The sequence below is a fragment of the Cheilinus undulatus genome, linkage group 1 (genome assembly GCF_018320785.1).
Source record: "Cheilinus undulatus linkage group 1, ASM1832078v1, whole genome shotgun sequence".
Lineage (NCBI taxonomy): Eukaryota > Metazoa > Chordata > Actinopteri > Labriformes > Labridae > Cheilinus > Cheilinus undulatus.
The window spans coordinates 28,138,132-28,154,559 of NC_054865.1; the positions used below are offsets into that span (position 1 = coordinate 28,138,132).

The window sequence follows — 16,428 nt, forward strand, 5'->3', positions numbered from 1 at the left end:
TTGAAAGAAAAAAAATTGATTTAAGCCACAAAGAACCAAATATTTTTATAGTCTGTTCATATGTCAAAAATTGAAATTTGGGATGCCTGTCATCTTTCTAAATATACAAAAAAAAAAAAAAAAAAAAACTGAGGGGGGAATAAGAAGCTTTTCTCTGCAGGGATTCCAGTTGATCAGCTTTAGGGTCATTTTTTAAAAATCCAATATCTGTCATCCAGTTCTTTAAATATCTTTCAGGGCTGGAATGTAATCCCTGGTGGTTTTAGTGCTTTTGGGTGCACCATCCAGGAAAATGTGCTGTATAGGTGGGAAACCTGTGAAGAATCAGCCTGTATTATGTCTTCTTTTTATTTATTTTTAAGCTTTTAGGCCTCTTTACAAATAGGACAGTGGACAATGTCAGAAACAAGGGAGAGAGAGAGTGATGCGTAGGAAAGGAGCCACAGGCTGGACATGAACCCTAGCATCCAATCCAAGGACAACAGTCTCTGTACATGGGGCACATGGATAAACCTCAAGGCCACTGGCATCCCAACCTGTGTTATGTCCTTAGGGTGAGAGTCCTGTGCTGTCAGGCTTAAAGATGATGTTGCTGACTCAGATTTTATCCAAGGTGACATATCAGTGTCTGAGTATGTCTGTCCCTGAGTATCCAGAATTCTGGAGAATGTTCATGATGTGCATGTAAAAATCCTCTCCTTTTAATCATGTGCAGTTACTTCTCATGCCTCCGACGGGCCACAGCTGCGATGAGAGCAGCACCTTTCCCGCTGCCCTCCTCTGATGGCAGGAAGGTCACGTCACACTGAGGAGCCAAAGCTCTGGTGGTATCTTTGAGGATCTGAGAGAAACTAGGAAAAGCAAGAGAAGAAGAAAACAAGTTCTAGGTTTGGTAAAATAGCTGTTAGGGAGTAAAATAGCTCTTAAATACAACCAAAACATTTATCTAAAGTAAACCAAACCCTTCTGAGTTGTTTCACAACACATTAAGAGCAAACAAAACCACATACTGTGGATGTAGTTTGTAGAGTGCCCCGTCCACCCCTACAGTGATGCTCAGATGGTCCAGTCCTCGGTTCTCTCTCATCTTGTCGACCACAGCTGCCATGCCTGCCCCACACAGCTGAGCTGCACGACGTGACACGGCTCCACATACCTGTAATACAACAAAAAAAAGGTCCGTCAATATTGCAACACTTCACAGACTGTTGGAGCCACAGTTTGCTGATTAAAAAAATAATCAAATCACTCCTCAGCCAGGAAAGATAAATGCTCCTGAATGGAAAAGTGAGGTTGCAACAACGAACATGATGTTTGAGTTCTTAAAGTAAACTCCTAACCTCTCACTGACATTGTAGGCAGAGTTGAGAAAAGGAAAAAGGTTACTGGGCGGACAGTTGTGCTACTGCACATCTTAATTCTTACTGTCAACTATGTTTGTTTTCTATTTTTAGATTTAACTTGGCATTTATGCCTCTTGTCAGCAAGGACAGTGGATAGAGAAAACCAGGGGACGAGAGGGGAATGACATACAGGGAAGGAGCTGAGGATCAGATTCAAACTCAGGCTGCCTCACTAACCATGAGGACAGCTCCTACTGGCAACTGTTTAAAAGACGTTTCAAAAGATTCTGCAGAAAAAGGGTCATGCTATAATCTTAATAATCCTTTCAGTTTACCATTTGGTCAATGCACAGATAGAAGAGGGAGAAGAAATAGATGGTCAGAAGATATTGGACTGGTAGAAAAAAATAATCAGTTAATCTACTTAACCAAACTAAGGTAACAATTTTCACTCAGTTTGATTGTGTAAATTTCACCCAATATTTTGAGTAAATAAACAACTGTAAAATAATCAAATAAAATGGATAAATCTACTCAAAATGTATAATTAGATTCTACAAAGTATTACTTAAAGAAAATGAGTAATATTTACCCTTCATTGTAATATTAGGGATATCTAATCTTGTGCATTTTTCATTCATAGGCTTTACACAATAATATTTTGTACTCTTTTTTTCCATTTAAATGAGGCACAGCCATGGCACTGTTAGAAGCCTGAGTGGCCCAACGTAAGGAAGAGACAGACAGGTGAACTCTGAACGAGGAAAGGCTCTTCAACGAGTGTAACACACCTGTCATGTGAAGGTTACAGCAAGTTCTACAGGTGGAAAGTCTCTAACTGAGTGGGTAACTTCACTCATGATGCATAAGAGTCTAACCACAAAAGCGACATTAATACCAGGAGCATTGTCAAAATAAACCTAACTGTGATTATTGCAGTTTCAAAAAGCCCAATGCCCAAAGGCATGCTGGGAAAACTCTGCCCAAGTAGAGCCTTAGACAATGAGCAGGCAACAATGAGTGTGTTTTGGGGTAAAATTGATTGAATGTTCTGGTCTAGCAACCATTATTGTTACAGGTAAAGTAGATAAACTGTACCCACTTTAATGAAGTTGTCTTTCTTACTTAATTTATTTTAGTATAATTTAAAGAACTTGATTGGATATGATCTACCACCAATGCAATTTTTTTGTAGTTCAAGTGGGACATATAATTCTTTAAGCCAGTTCTAGGTCTGCCTCCCAACCCTTCTCCTGCCTCAGGGTCTCCTTCCTGTTGGACTAGCTCTGAAAACCTCCACAGGAAGGCAACCTGGAGGCATCCTGATCAGATGCATCAAATGTCAGACATCCAAGGCTTGCTGCTGTGGATACATCCATCTACAATTGCTTAATGCACCAACATCATGCTTACTTCTATTGTCATAACTAGAACAATTAATTTTAATCTAAGAGTAACTTTAATTAATTATCAATAATAGTCCTCTGTATTTCATCATCATCAAATATTATTTGTGCTGAGCTTACAGTGATCATCGTTGAGTCTTTCTAGTAACACATCAAAGAATGCAGTCTTGACCGCCCTTTTTGTGAAGTGTCTTGAGATAACTTTGGTGATAACTGCTGATGCTGTTCCAGTCAGCCTGTCAGTCTCATGGTGCATTCTTCCCTGTATCATGGTGAAACGCTGAGATACTCAAACTCCTTTACCTTCATAAAATGTTTACTTTGCATTTATAAAACCATGTAAAAGTCTTAGAATAAACTGGGAAAAGGTGTTCAAAATGAAGAGTTCAAATGTTTTTAATATCATCTACCTCTTTGACGATGATACTGTCGTCACAGTTGCAGTCGAGCCCCAGCCTCTGTAGAATACGTCTGACCTGTAGTAGAGCCAGGCGGTCACTAGAGGGAGACAACACAGTTTTTCACATAGGGACTACAGTGAACAGTAGTTACACACAGTCACAAGGGAATGTGTGAAGTTTGAGATTTAACAAACTCATAAATAATCAATAAATCCCTAATTTACTACACTCAAACACAAACATTTACTCTTACCTCTCTATCTGTGAAAGGTATTTGGTCTCAAATATTCCAGGTGTTTTTAAAGCTTCTGTGACGTGTCCTCTGAACAGCAAACCCTTCCTTGTTAAATCCAACAGCACCTGACGAACAATTTCTCCTAAATACATCCCACTGGTCAGTTTTTCAAACCTGCACATTCATAAAGACAAGGGACATTCATCTGAGATCTGAGAGATTAAAATATACAAGAAAATTGAATATAGATCATACATGTGCATAAAAATATTAAAATATCAAGCAGCCTTAACACATGAGGTCACTATCACATGTTAAAAACAGGTTTTACAAAGTGCAGGCTCAATAAATATGTGCAGACATGCACTAACAGCTACACATAGAGACCATAAACTGTATCTCACCTTTGTTTTCCAGGGTTGACCGAGTTTTGGTTCACCTCTTTGTCATAAGGCGTGATGATGTCATCCAGAGAGCCATCATCGCCTAGACCCCCCCACTCTGTGTTTATACACATCTTTTGCACCGCAGTATCGTCCTCCTTCTCCCCTTCAGACCCATCACCCTGCTGTGAGCAACAACAAATAGGTGAGTTCATGTGTGTTATCTTTAAGTACCCATACCCCACTGATAAAGTGACCAATGTGAATGTGAATGAAGACTTCTTCAACCTTGTGCTCCTCTCCTTCAGGTGTCTCCTCTTCTTTCTCTTTGTCTGTCTTCTGTTCAATTTTCTTGATGTTTTTCAGTTCCTCCATGTAACAAACATTACTGCCAGTTCCTGTGAAACACAATCAGAAGCTTCATAATTCCTGGCATTTAAAAGGCAAGGCAAATAGCCAGTCTTTGTTAAGTATTTTGGGGTGTACAATCAGATTTCAGGGAGGCTTGGACAGCCCAAGCTGGTCAGGATGAGAACAATGCTCCAAGGAGCAGTGAGAGGAGACAGTGATGGCTCATCTCCACATTCAGACACAAATCAAGAGCATGTTGCACAAAGCTGCCAAACATTATAAAAGTGTCAGTGCTTGATGATTAGGGCAGAATGTTTTGTAAATTGGACCTCAAGACAGAGCAGATAGCAGAAAGTTTGGAAACAAGTCAAGACAAAGTCTTTTAGTCAAAATTTTGTTAAGAATCAACACAGTAGCATCACCTAGTGTCAAAAAAAATGAGCAGTACAATATGTTTAAGAACAAGTTTTATGTCCTAAATTGGGCCATATTTCATTTCATTTTAGAATATGCTGCTGCCGCCCCAATCAAAATGGACTGACGAAATTAATTGGTTCCTGGACCATAGATTGGACCCCCCACACACACACACACACACCCCCACACTCACACACAAACACACACCTTAGATATTATCCCAGACATTGGTTTGATTAAAAATAAATAAATAAAAATCAGTGACAGCTAACTAAAAATTTCACCGTTCTGCAGGCAACGCACCAGCAATGAGAGCAATCTCACTCTGAGGGTCTTCATATGCACAGCTCATCATGGTCCCAACTGTGTCATTAACTAACGCCACTATGTCCAAATCAAACTCCTGCAGAAACAAACACACGTATGTAAAGCATTATTGTTGTCATACAGGCCCTTATATAACTTTCTCTTGGACTTTTCTTTAAAAATCAACATTAAAACTGTAACTAAAAAAAAGATCAAGTTTTTGAGCTTTTCACATTTTTTAAACAAAAAGGAAATGCTGATAAGGGTGCCGGTTTGGCTCAGTGGGTAGAGCACGTGTGCGTACAAAGGCTTTAGTCCACAACACGCTGGTCATGGGATAAATTCACAGTCTCTGTGACCAATCTCTCCCCCCTTCTTTCCTGTCTATCATCAGCTGTCTTATCTGATTAAAAGGCAAAAAGAAAAAATAGCCCCAAACTAAAAAAGTATGAAAAGAAGAAAAAAATGAAAAACAGTCATGAGTTTGATGTAACCTGATAAGAGCTGAATTCATCTGATCTTAATAGAAGCTTTCACATTGAAGCATTAAGAGCTTTTCATGTTAGTAGTCAATACTTCAGAAAAAAATTTAACATCATCACACACATTAAAATAAAAAGATATTTTTGTTCATATTTAGCGTGGTAAGTTACGTGCAACCCTGAATTTAAGTGACAACATATGAAAAATTATAATGAATATTAATGCAAGACTCTGAAGGTACAAACACAGTGGCTGGAACTTTAAATGTCTGAAAAAATTGGTAGTAATATAATTCACTCGTTTACAGTAAATAAATCATTGTCACAGAATCAGGGAACTGTACGGTAGTCCTGAGAGGACGTGCATACTTACTTGTAAATCGTTCTGTCCATGTGATAACAAGTAAATTTCAGTTGTTTCCTAAAGATCACACTTATGAATCTCATTAACCCAGGAAAGACACACTGAATTTCCCATGATAACAAATTAGAAAACCAGTATTGTTCAAAACAACATAAAAAAAAAATCTGAAGCAAACTTTAGGAAAAAAATTAAGAGCAATTTTGTTATTTATAAAAGAGAGATTAATAATCTCAATTCATGATTTGTGAAGAGTTACTTGTGTGAAAAAGTAGTTTTAGAAGACTGTGGTATTGTTCAATCTAATCAGCCCTCTAAATCCAGGCTACCATGATTATAAACCCTCTTCTTCTTCTGTTTTTTTACTCACATTGCGTCTCTTAATAGCATCCCTCAGCATTTCCACAACATCATGTCCTTCACAGTCTGTGGCCTTGAAGCCCTTGGTCCAGCTCACCAGTGTGCCCTACACAATGTACAAAGGTTTAAAAAGGCTACAAACTTCCTGTGTCTCTTTATGGTGTATGCAAAAATAAGCTGCTCAAAAATGAATGAAGTGAAGCTAAGGACACACTCTGATGTCTGCACTTACAGTATCAATAGCCGTCTGCTCACAGGGGAAAGAGAAGGTGAAGCCTGCAGGAAGATGAGCCTTTTTCATCCCCATGTAGTCCAGGAAGTCACTGACACACTGGGCTAAATGATCGAACAACTAGAGATAAAGAGAGAGAGTTTTCAAATTTAAAAAAAATGCTCAAGGTGTATTATTTGGTACCATTAGCCAAAACAAAAAAGCATCCTACCTCTTCTCCAGTTCCCTGCATGATCTCCAGTGGTATTGTGTAGATCTTGTGGTAAAGTCTTGCGTTCTGTTGCAGGCCTTTTTTAAACCTCACCAGCATTGCTCTGAAGTTTGTTCCTCCAAGATCCAAGGCAAGATACTTTCCATGCTCTGGAAAAGTACAAATAAATAGCCTACTGATATGTATCATTCATCATTTCATGGGAGCTTAAATGACTTTTGAAAACCTTTAATTATCATAAAAAAAAATTATCTAACACTTTATGAGCTCAGCTTTACAAAATATTCGTGCCATGATCAAAAATTTGTGATGCAGACCAGGTACTGTGTTCAAGGTCATTATGCCCCAAGACTGAAGGGAAGCTTTCAAAAGAGTTTCTAAATTTCCACGAACATTGCTAGATTAAGTGTTGTATCCAGTCTTATTTCTTATTTATGTGTGTTCCATATAAGTCTCTTACCTGTCCCATCAGGTGTGTGGTACACATAAGAAGGCAGCATCTTAATAGCAGATGGGCCTCTGGTCTTTAACCCTGCCTCCAGGCCTGCCCTCATCCTGGCCTTCACCAACTGCAGCTGCTCCTGGCTCAATCTGAAAGGACACAGCTTCTCATCCACCTGGGTAACAGGTAACAGATACACTGTTTAATATCAGAAACCATAATATTTTAATATGTGTTCACTAATTTTAAGACACACAGTTCAGAAACACAGAGAAGATCTACTAACCTGTTTTTTCCTTGATGCCAATCTTTGGGCGACTGCTGAGACTAAAGCTGCTCCTTTGCTGCTGCCGCTGTCTGAGAGGACGAACCTGACGTGACAATCAGGAAGTAACCTGCGCACAACTTTATGAAGGCGTTTAGGATACCTGGAGTCAAAAGAGACCGGGTTGACTACTGACTTGACAACACATATGTATATGTAAAATAAGCACATTTGCATTTTGTATGATGCTGCTGTTAATAAATCAAATAGAGGAAATTTATGTTACAGATAACCAGTGAAATTTCACTTCTGTATCTTTCAGTGTAACTGAAATCATTTCCAAACCTTTTAGAAAAATATGATACTGTTCTTTAAGACCTGAACTTTGTCTTTGACTGATAAAGCTCAGCTCAAAGCTGACTGCTGGATTTTCATTACAAATGTGTAGATATTTCACCTCTATCCAAACTTTGTCTTCTCTTGTGTACGTAGTTGTGTTATGAATAATCTCTTCTTGTTTATTTTCTTACAGGTCGTTTGTCAAAGATAATAGTTTGGCTTATTAGAGTGATAGACTAGTCTGTCTATTAAGATGGACAGAGCAACAGCCACCTGGGAGTGAAGTCAAAGTAACTAGAGCTGCCCCTGCTGTTTGGTTGTAGTACAGTACACAAACTCTGCCTCGTCCATGTAAATTTATGGGGCATTGGACAAAGACAAAATGGGCAAGATTTTTACGTTAAACCCTGAAAAGTGATTTTTTTTCAGCAGCCAATTTACCTGGCATAGAGGCGATATTATCAACCAAATGAACCTTGTGGGGTGAGCGACATTCATGAACAAGTATGGGCTACAAAACACATCCTTAATGTGACCCACTGTAGCTAGCTCCAGTTTGAGAGCCAGTTTCCTTTCCTCTATCCTTTTGCTGTTATCTACATTTAAAGAGACAAACTGTTGCGAAATGAAGAGTTGTGTGGGTGCCAAACAATCAGCTCCAGTGGGCTTTGCCAAAAGATCTGTCTGTCTAAAAAAAATGGAGACTGATTTCCTGTTACAACCAGAGAAGCAGTACGGGCATCAGCTGAGATATGGGTAAGGTAAGAGTTAATTGTACTAAGCGATGACAAAACTGTACTCAAACTAATGAGACCGCTTTGTAGATACTGACCATACAAGTGTTGTGTGACCCCACTTTTCTAGGCTTTAGACAGAAGATTTTGAAATTTCTGCTTGCTGCTGTTTCTCTGTATTTTTCTTTGCATGAATATTTCACTACTTTAGGAACACAAGAGTAGCTTGGCACAGTCATAAACAGTTCACAACATGGCCTTCTGATAGCGTTTCTTTATGTAAAAATCTCCACTTGCCCCCAAAGGGGCTCACATAACTGTGAGTGTCTTCATACATAGACAATAATCTGTTCTGCTGTTTGTTTTATTAACTTGAGGGTTCTTTCATATGTGATTTAGCTTGCAGAAGAGGGTTTAGTAAATTGTAAAAAAAAAAAAAAAAAAAGACTTATGCCTTTGTAACACTTTTGGAGTATTCTGACAACTAAAATCCCTATACACCTCAGCTCACACTTATTTATTCAAATTCATTCAGTCCACATTCACACACTGACGGTGAAGGCTACCATGTAGTAGCCTTCAGCATTAGCTAATCCCATACTTATACATCCATGCACTTTCACATGCTACTGAAGCAGCATTGGGAGCACATTTGGGTGTCTTGCTCAAGTACACATCTTCATGCAGCTGCAGGAACTGAGGATTTAACCCTGACTTTGCTTCCTATTGTAGAGTGTCAAGAATTATAACATGATAAATTTCTGTTAAATCCGTTTATACGTACTGTGGGTGCGTTTTGTAAAGAGTTCCATCTACACCTACAGTGATCCTCAATGTCTTCAAGTTACGGTTGTGCCTGATTCGAGTCAAGATGGCTGCAAGTCCTGCAGCCACCAGATTTGAGGACCTGAAGGACACTATGGTGCTGGCATGTTGAACAGCAATGCAGTCATCTTGTGAGGGGTTCAAGTCCAGATGCATGAGCAGATTTTTGGTGTTCTTCAAGCCATTCTTGTACCTGAAATACATTGATGTGTTTGCTATTCCTGGTTTATGTAGAGTGACAGAGGTAGAGTGAGATGCAGAGAGATAACTCACTCCTCCATGGCAGCTACATCTGCAGTGGTGATCTTTCCTTTAGTCCTCAGGGCATCTGACACATGACCATCAAACAGAAGTCCAAGTTTAGCCATCTTTAATACCACCAGCCTCACTATCTCACCCAGATACAGGCCGCTGACCATTTTCTCAAAGCTATGAACACAGGAACAAACAGGTTAGAATTATTTCATTATTTCTGTTGAATGAAATGAGAAAACTCTGCTTTCTTCACATTTGTTTTCCAGGGTTTCTGGATGCAGCGTCGACATTTCTGTCAAACTCAGTGATGAAATCATCCAGAGCCCCATCATCTCCAAAGGCCCCCCACTCAGTGTTCACACACATCCTGCCCTCGTCACCCTGAACCAGGTCAACATTACGCATAGCCTCCATGTAGCACGCGTTGGTTCCAGTACCTGTAAACAAACACATACAGGAAGATAGCCATTGCTTTGTATTCATACTGTGTTTTTTAAATATCTTCAGTAAAAAAAAACATGGTAAACCTAAATTACCTTGTCATGAATTGATGAAGATACAACCTATTTGATTATTGTCATGAACTTGAAACTTGTTTACATTTAATTTAAAGAAAATGTTAATTTTTTGCTTTGATTTAACTAAAAATCTTAAAATCCCATAGTTCAGGCTTTTTGTTTTAACCTTGATGATTACAGTTTACAGTTCATGAAATCAAAAATCCTCTATCTCAAAATATTAGAATATCACGAAACACCAATCCAAAATATGGATTTATGAATGAGACAGGAATGTCAACCTTTGAAAAAAAAAAGTTTATTTCCACTCAGTGCTTAGTCAGGGCTCTGGTTACTTTCCATCAATGCTGTAGCATGGAACCACTCAGTCTGTGGCACCGCTGAGGTGTTATAAAACAAAGGTTGCTCTGATAGCAGCACTCGATAAAGTACAGTGGACCAACACCAGCAGATGACATGACACTGAAAGCACTGAGACACTGATGGCATTGTCTGTGGTTCAGAAGTGGCTCAACACTAGGACCACAACACCTGTAGCCCAGTTTCTGGTGGCTCTTGAATCAGCCTCAGTCCACTCCCTGTGAAGCTCCCCTACATTCGTGAGTCTGCTTTGTGTGACGATCCTCTGAATGCTATGTTCATACTCATTGTTTGTGCATCATTTCTTACCATGTGTTTCCCTTCCAGTCAACTTCCCGTGAATATACTTTGATGCAGCGTCTGAGAACAGCCTGCCCTTTCAACAATGACCTTTTGTGGCTTGGCCTCCTTGTGGAGGGTGTCAAGGATTGTCTCCTGGATGTTAGTCCAGTCAGCAGTCTTCCTCATGATTGTGGTTGTGTGTACTGAGCCAGCGTAAGAGAATGGAGGCTCAGGAAACCTTAGCAAATTGGACTTTTCCACAATATTCTAATATTTTGAGATGGATATTGTTTTTAACCCTTAGAGGTCCACTGGCTATTTTGCCATTTTGTTAATTTTCTTTTGACAAATGAACCACTCAGAAAATGAATACAATGCTCATGTTTGGTATAATATTTTTCAGCACTACCTCAACTTTATAAAATGAAAACAATATTTTTTTAAGTTTAATTTACTGTTTTAGATATAGGGCCTCCAAAAAACACAACACCCCACAAAAATGGATTTTTAAAAATTGTTATTTAAAACATATATTGTCATTTTTTAAAAAGAAATTAAAATATGCTGAAATTGTTTAAAAAAAAAAAAAAAAACAGTGCCAGTCCTGTACAGCACAGTCCACTGTCCCCTATGTGTAACATTAATTTTTATATCAAATTAAAATGGTCATATTTCCTGTTTTACTTGGCCTATTGACATCAAACAAAATCTGAAAGAAAGCGTGAAGATTGTGCTTTCCATATAAAGTGCTTGACATGCAAAATGTGTCTTTGTTTTCATGCTGTCATATGACAAAAGTAAAGCATGATGAAATCACGATAGCGTGGTCGTAGACCCCTGTGGGCCACTAAACAGTAGGCTGTAATTATTGAGAATTTTTTTTTAAAGTCTTGAAATATTTTATTTGGTATGACATGCATCTATAATATATGAAAACTGATATTATTTTAATAACTTTTTTTTTATGATATTCTAATTTTTGGAGATGCACCTTTAAGTGAACAAAGCCTCAAACACATGCAGTTCAACCCTGAACCACTAAAGGGAGCAATTGTACAAAAAGTACTTGGATCTGGCTTTGGTAACTTTGTAGAGATACAACCAAAAATGATTAATTCTGACTTTAAATGATGCTTTAGAGTGTCAGTTCAATATTTACATAGATTTGTGTTTGGGTTTTTTCTTTGTAAATTACATTTCATAAAGTAGACACTACATACGGTCAAAAGTTACATTTTTGTTTTGTTTCACATTTGTCTCCTCATTGTGTACACTTTAACATTTTGACAACACATGAATATCTTTTTCTGAAGACTATCAATGCATCATTTTTTTCTCCAAACATTATCTGCATCATCAGACAAGCTAGTTTTGAAACTTGATTTAACCAAATGTGTTAGTCTTTGTCCACCACAAAGCAACATACACAAAAGTATGAACCTCCATGTGTCTGCTGTATCACAGCCGTAGTGAAATGGATGAGGGCTTTCTTCTCTTAACATGAATTCACTCACCAATAATGAGTCCGACATCACAGTACTTGTCATCAAAACCACAGGTCATCATGGTCGCTACGGTGTCATTAACCATGGCTAACACCTCTACATCCATATCCTGCAGAGTCAATTACACACAGATACATCAGTTTAATTGGTTAACATACAGCCACAGCAAAGTCATTTATCATTAACATTTCTAAAATAGAAGCTTTAGCCTGTGTTTTTGGCTACGACAAACAAAATTGCTGTAAGTAAAAGAAAAAAAAAGCATTGGCTCCATGTCTGAAAAATGATCCTCATTAAAAGTTAAAAAATTAGCAAAGGGGTCATACAAATTTCCTACCCCAGTTCTGTCAATCGCATCTCTGAGAGTTTGAACCACATCTTTACCCTGAAGGCCTCGGACCTCGAACTTTTTAGTCCAGCTCAACAGCAATCCCTGCAGAGATAGGATATAAAAAGTAAAACATCACAGCAACATAAAGGCTACACCCGCTGTGGATCGTGAAAACCAGATGAATGGTTGAGGTGTTATTACCTGATCTAAGCAGGACTGCTCACATGGGAAAGAGAAAGTAAAAGCCAGAGGATGTTTCTCCTGCAGACTGATGTTCTTCTCTTGTATGAAGTCCTTTAAAGACTCAGACACATGGTCAAAGAGCTACAAATAAAGAAATGAGAGGAAGCAAAGTCAGGGATTAGAATTAGGCTGTTTCTGCATTCCTTTGTTTCTGTTTGTCTCCTTTCAAATTCCATCTCCTCTAGTTCTCCTGCTTTTATCTTCATGTTCCCTGTCTCATTTTCTCCTTTACACCTCCTTACTTTGGTTGCTCTCCCACTCAGGAGCTCTTTGGGTATGGAGTAGGTCTTCTCCTCCATCTTCACCTCTCCTTTCTTGATCCCCACACCCTCTCTCACTTTTACTTGGAGCACCTTAAACCTGGACCCTCCAAGATCCAATGCCAGGAACTGTCCTTTCTCTGCAGGAGAAGAGAAGAGAGAGAAAATTATCTAATTGTTCTACACATTATCTGTATGAATAATCAATGTTTATCTAAAACATTTCTCATGAAAACCATGACTTAGACTAACCTGATCCATCAGGAGTGGAGCGGACATGTGTGGGCAGCATCTTCACGGCTGCTGCAGCGTTACTCTCAGAGGAAAGCCCTTTCTTCATTTCAGCCTGGAAACGAGCTGAGATATCTCTCAGCTGGTCGTCATTGAGCCTCATGGCGTACAGAAACCGGTCCACCTAGAAACACAGAGAGCAAACACTGAGGCAAAGATAAACCAACAGCCCTGATTTATTTTTCGACTGATGGGCTGAAACAGCGAGGGAAGACAGAGAAATAAACTGACAAGAGGAAAGAAAGGACGATCAATATCTGTATCCTCTTTACCCCTTTTACAGCCATAACAGTATCCACTCTTCTTGGAAGGCTTTCCACAAGATTTCGGTGTGTTTCTGGGAATTTGTACCATTTATTTGGCAGAGAATTTATGTGGTCAGGTACTGGTGTTTGATGAGAAGGCCTGGCTCACAATCTCTGTTCCAGTTCATCTCTGAGGTGTTTGATGAGGTTGAGGTCAGGGCTCTGTGTGGGCCAGTTAGTTCTTCTACAACAAACTCATCAAACCATGTCTTTATAGTTCTTGTCTTGTGCACTGGGGCACAGTCTTGTTGGAACAGAAAAGCGCCTTCCCCAAACTGTTGCCACAAAGGTGGAAGCATAGCATTGTCCAAAATGTCTTGATATACTGAAGCATAAAGATTGCGCCTAGCCCAACCCTGAAAACAAGCCCCATACAATTATCCCTCCTCCACTACATGGCTACGTGTTTGACTTTATACACCTGTTGCAACGGGTCTGATTGAAATCATTAACAGGTGTGGCCGGATACTTTTGTCCATAAAGTGTGTCTCCCGTGACATGAAGTTCTCCTCCCCAATCTATGTCGTGTCAGACATTGTTTGAACTTAAAGCCATTTTTGGCGGAATCAGTGGTTTATTAATCAGACTCAGACTCTCATAGTATGATTGGGAATTATGGGAAAGAATAAATGCACATGCACATTGGACCTAATCAATCTGAGATCAGAAAACATATAATTCTTTGCTCAGAATCAGCTGGAGTAGAAATGTAGCCATACTTCTACCTTGTTAAGGATACAAGGTTGCTTTATGAATGCACATCACAATGAATGTGAGCGATATGACATTTAAATCTCATGGATTTATTTTTAGAAGATGTCTGATTTTGTCTTTTACATGGAAAGTATGTTTTTTGTACAACTAAAATCCTCTCTGCTTTCTTATCATATATGTGTTATCTTTGCTGAAAAAAAAAAGTTGTTTTTTTTCCTGCAGCATGTTTTTAATGTATTTGTCTGCCTACACCATGGCAGCAGATATGAAACATCAATCCTCCTGCAGAGTTTCTTATTTTAATTTAGTTGGTTATATAGAAGAGTCAGTCTTTGTTAGTCTATTTTATAATCAGCTAAAATAAACTCACAGGACCTATAAGAGTCTCAATATTTTGCCCCTGGGAGTGCACTTTCTGATCTTATCTGCACAAGAGAGATTGTAGACAGTGCCAAGGAAGAAGTTAATTATTGCTCAAGATACGACAAATTGTGGTAAAGTTTATAATGTTAAACCACTTTGAATACTTTCATTGAAGGGTTTTCTTTGGTTTAGAAGAAATAAAGCAAGCAGACCTGGCAATTTTATTTTTGTTTTTTAAAGCCATTTCAGGGCTTCTTCTTTTCCTTTTAATATTGTAAGACAAATCATACCACAATTTCCCAGGGTTCTTAATGCAGCACTATTGTAATAGAACAGTCTTAGCAAACTTTTATTATTGTCGCAAAATATTGCAGAACATCACCACAACACTGCATTTTTAAGTTAGACATTCCCTCAATTACAAGTGTTATCCTTTCCTTCTGGATATCTAATGGAAATCTGTTGTCTAAAAGTACTTCATCTGCAGAGGGTTTGTGTGTTTCTAATGGTAAAAAAAAAACACTCCTACTGAAAGTGAAGTTTTACATGTCTGTGCTGTGGAGTACCTTTTTTGTGGGATCCTCCTGGAGTTTGGAGAAAAAGAAGGAAACTAGATGAACAGCCAGCATCTTGATGTTCGGCGCACAAATAGGCAAAAACCTCCAGTTTCTCTGTCAAGAATCCTCTCTGTTCCTCTGTTGCTCCACTAAACTGTCCACTAAAATGTAGTTTAAAACACACATTCACTTTGAAAACATAATGAAATGCAGACAATTTATTTGGTCCCTGTCTTCCTGCTCTGATAGTTGGGTTTTGTTGAGTCAGTGAGCGGAGAGCAACCTTGGCTCCAACTCAATGATTAACAAGACAAACCCCTTTCACCCACCATATCCTCTAATCTCTCTGACTCACAGCCCAGCCCTGTCTGCTTCATGTTTAGTGTCCCTGGTGTCCACACTAGAGTTTTGATGACTTTCTGAATACCTAAGGCATTTTCCTCTAAAACAGCGGGCTGGAAAGAAATTACATTTACCCAGATTAGTGTAATTGAGGACATTTTTTGAGAACTTGTGCTTTTTAGTACATTTTTAAAATCAGAACTTTTACTTCTACTTCTGTAAGTTTAACCAGAGTAATTGTACTTTTTCTTGATTATAATACTCTTGTACTTTTTCCACCTCTGTTGACCACACAGCAGCACACAGAGAGAATGATTCCACAGCACATCCTTACTCAGTAAAAACTGGAGTGCTGACATCTCACTGTGAAACATTTCAGAGTTGATTTTAACCACCAAAGTGTAATCTTGACTCCATTCTGAATGAAATGGTCTTCAGCACTGGACTTATTTGACAGCGTTGATCCATTAGTGTTAGTTCAACTTTGGAGCGAGTCATTTGATCTAAGCTCTGCATACTGAACTTTCAAATCTGGGGGTGTGTGGGCGGAGTTTACCATCATGCCCTTGGGCAGAGGATTTAGATGTTTTACGTTTAGTTGTGTTTGGATGTTACCTGTAGTACAGTGATCCCTGTTGGGGGTTTTCTAGTCATGTTTCTGTCAGATTATTGTTGTTCTTGATGTGAGGCACATTGATGTTTCCAAAGATGTGTCATGCGTATTCTTCGTTAGTATGAGTTGCCTTGTTACTGCAGTTGTGGCGTATTGTAATACATTTAACACTTCTAAATTGTAGTTTAACTACATATAGCATGGGTATTAAGACTTTTGGAGTGGTCAAAAACTCTGTAAGGGTTTATTTAATGCTGTCAATTTTGCTGTGTATTAAATTTATTATAGTGGTGTGACATTCACATGAACAACCTGGCTGGGAATAAGTATTCTTTGGTTCTTGCCACTGAGGAAAGATTATATTTTACTGTACGGCTCCTCAGTAGTTACACAGTA

The 16,428-nt window shown here is 38.7% G+C and overlaps 1 protein-coding gene across 1 annotated transcript; it reads right to left on the reverse strand.

The window, feature by feature from the left end:
* Nucleotides 1-313: 313 nt before the first annotated feature.
* LOC121514537 (hexokinase HKDC1-like) lies at nucleotides 314-15,323 on the reverse strand. Its single transcript, XM_041794688.1, has 21 exons — nucleotides 15,087-15,323; nucleotides 13,100-13,262; nucleotides 12,830-12,987; nucleotides 12,546-12,668; nucleotides 12,351-12,446; nucleotides 12,023-12,122; nucleotides 9,602-9,785; nucleotides 9,367-9,522; nucleotides 9,053-9,286; nucleotides 7,217-7,358; nucleotides 6,949-7,105; nucleotides 6,489-6,637; nucleotides 6,278-6,397; nucleotides 6,056-6,151; nucleotides 4,840-4,939; nucleotides 4,057-4,166; nucleotides 3,790-3,953; nucleotides 3,404-3,559; nucleotides 3,160-3,247; nucleotides 1,011-1,156; nucleotides 314-851 (listed from the first exon to the last, which is right to left on the reverse strand). The coding sequence occupies exons 1-21, from the start codon at nucleotides 15,147-15,149 to the stop codon at nucleotides 716-718; spliced, it is 2,841 nt and encodes a 946-aa protein (XP_041650622.1). The 5' UTR covers nucleotides 15,150-15,323; the 3' UTR covers nucleotides 314-715.
* Between the last annotated feature and the right edge of the window lie 1,105 nt (nucleotides 15,324-16,428).

Coding starts and splice junctions, on each gene's coding strand:
- LOC121514537 (XM_041794688.1), bottom strand. CDS start 15,149: ATGCTGGCTGTTCATCTAGTTTCCTTCTTTTTCTCCAAACTCCAGGAG. Junction 7,106..7,216: donor TGGCATCAAGGAAAAAACAG/GTTAGTAGATCT, acceptor CCTGTTACCCAG/GTGGATGAGAAGCTGTGTCC. Junction 6,398..6,488: donor TGCAGGGAACTGGAGAAGAG/GTAGGATGCTTT, acceptor CTTTATCTCTAG/TTGTTCGATCATTTAGCCCA.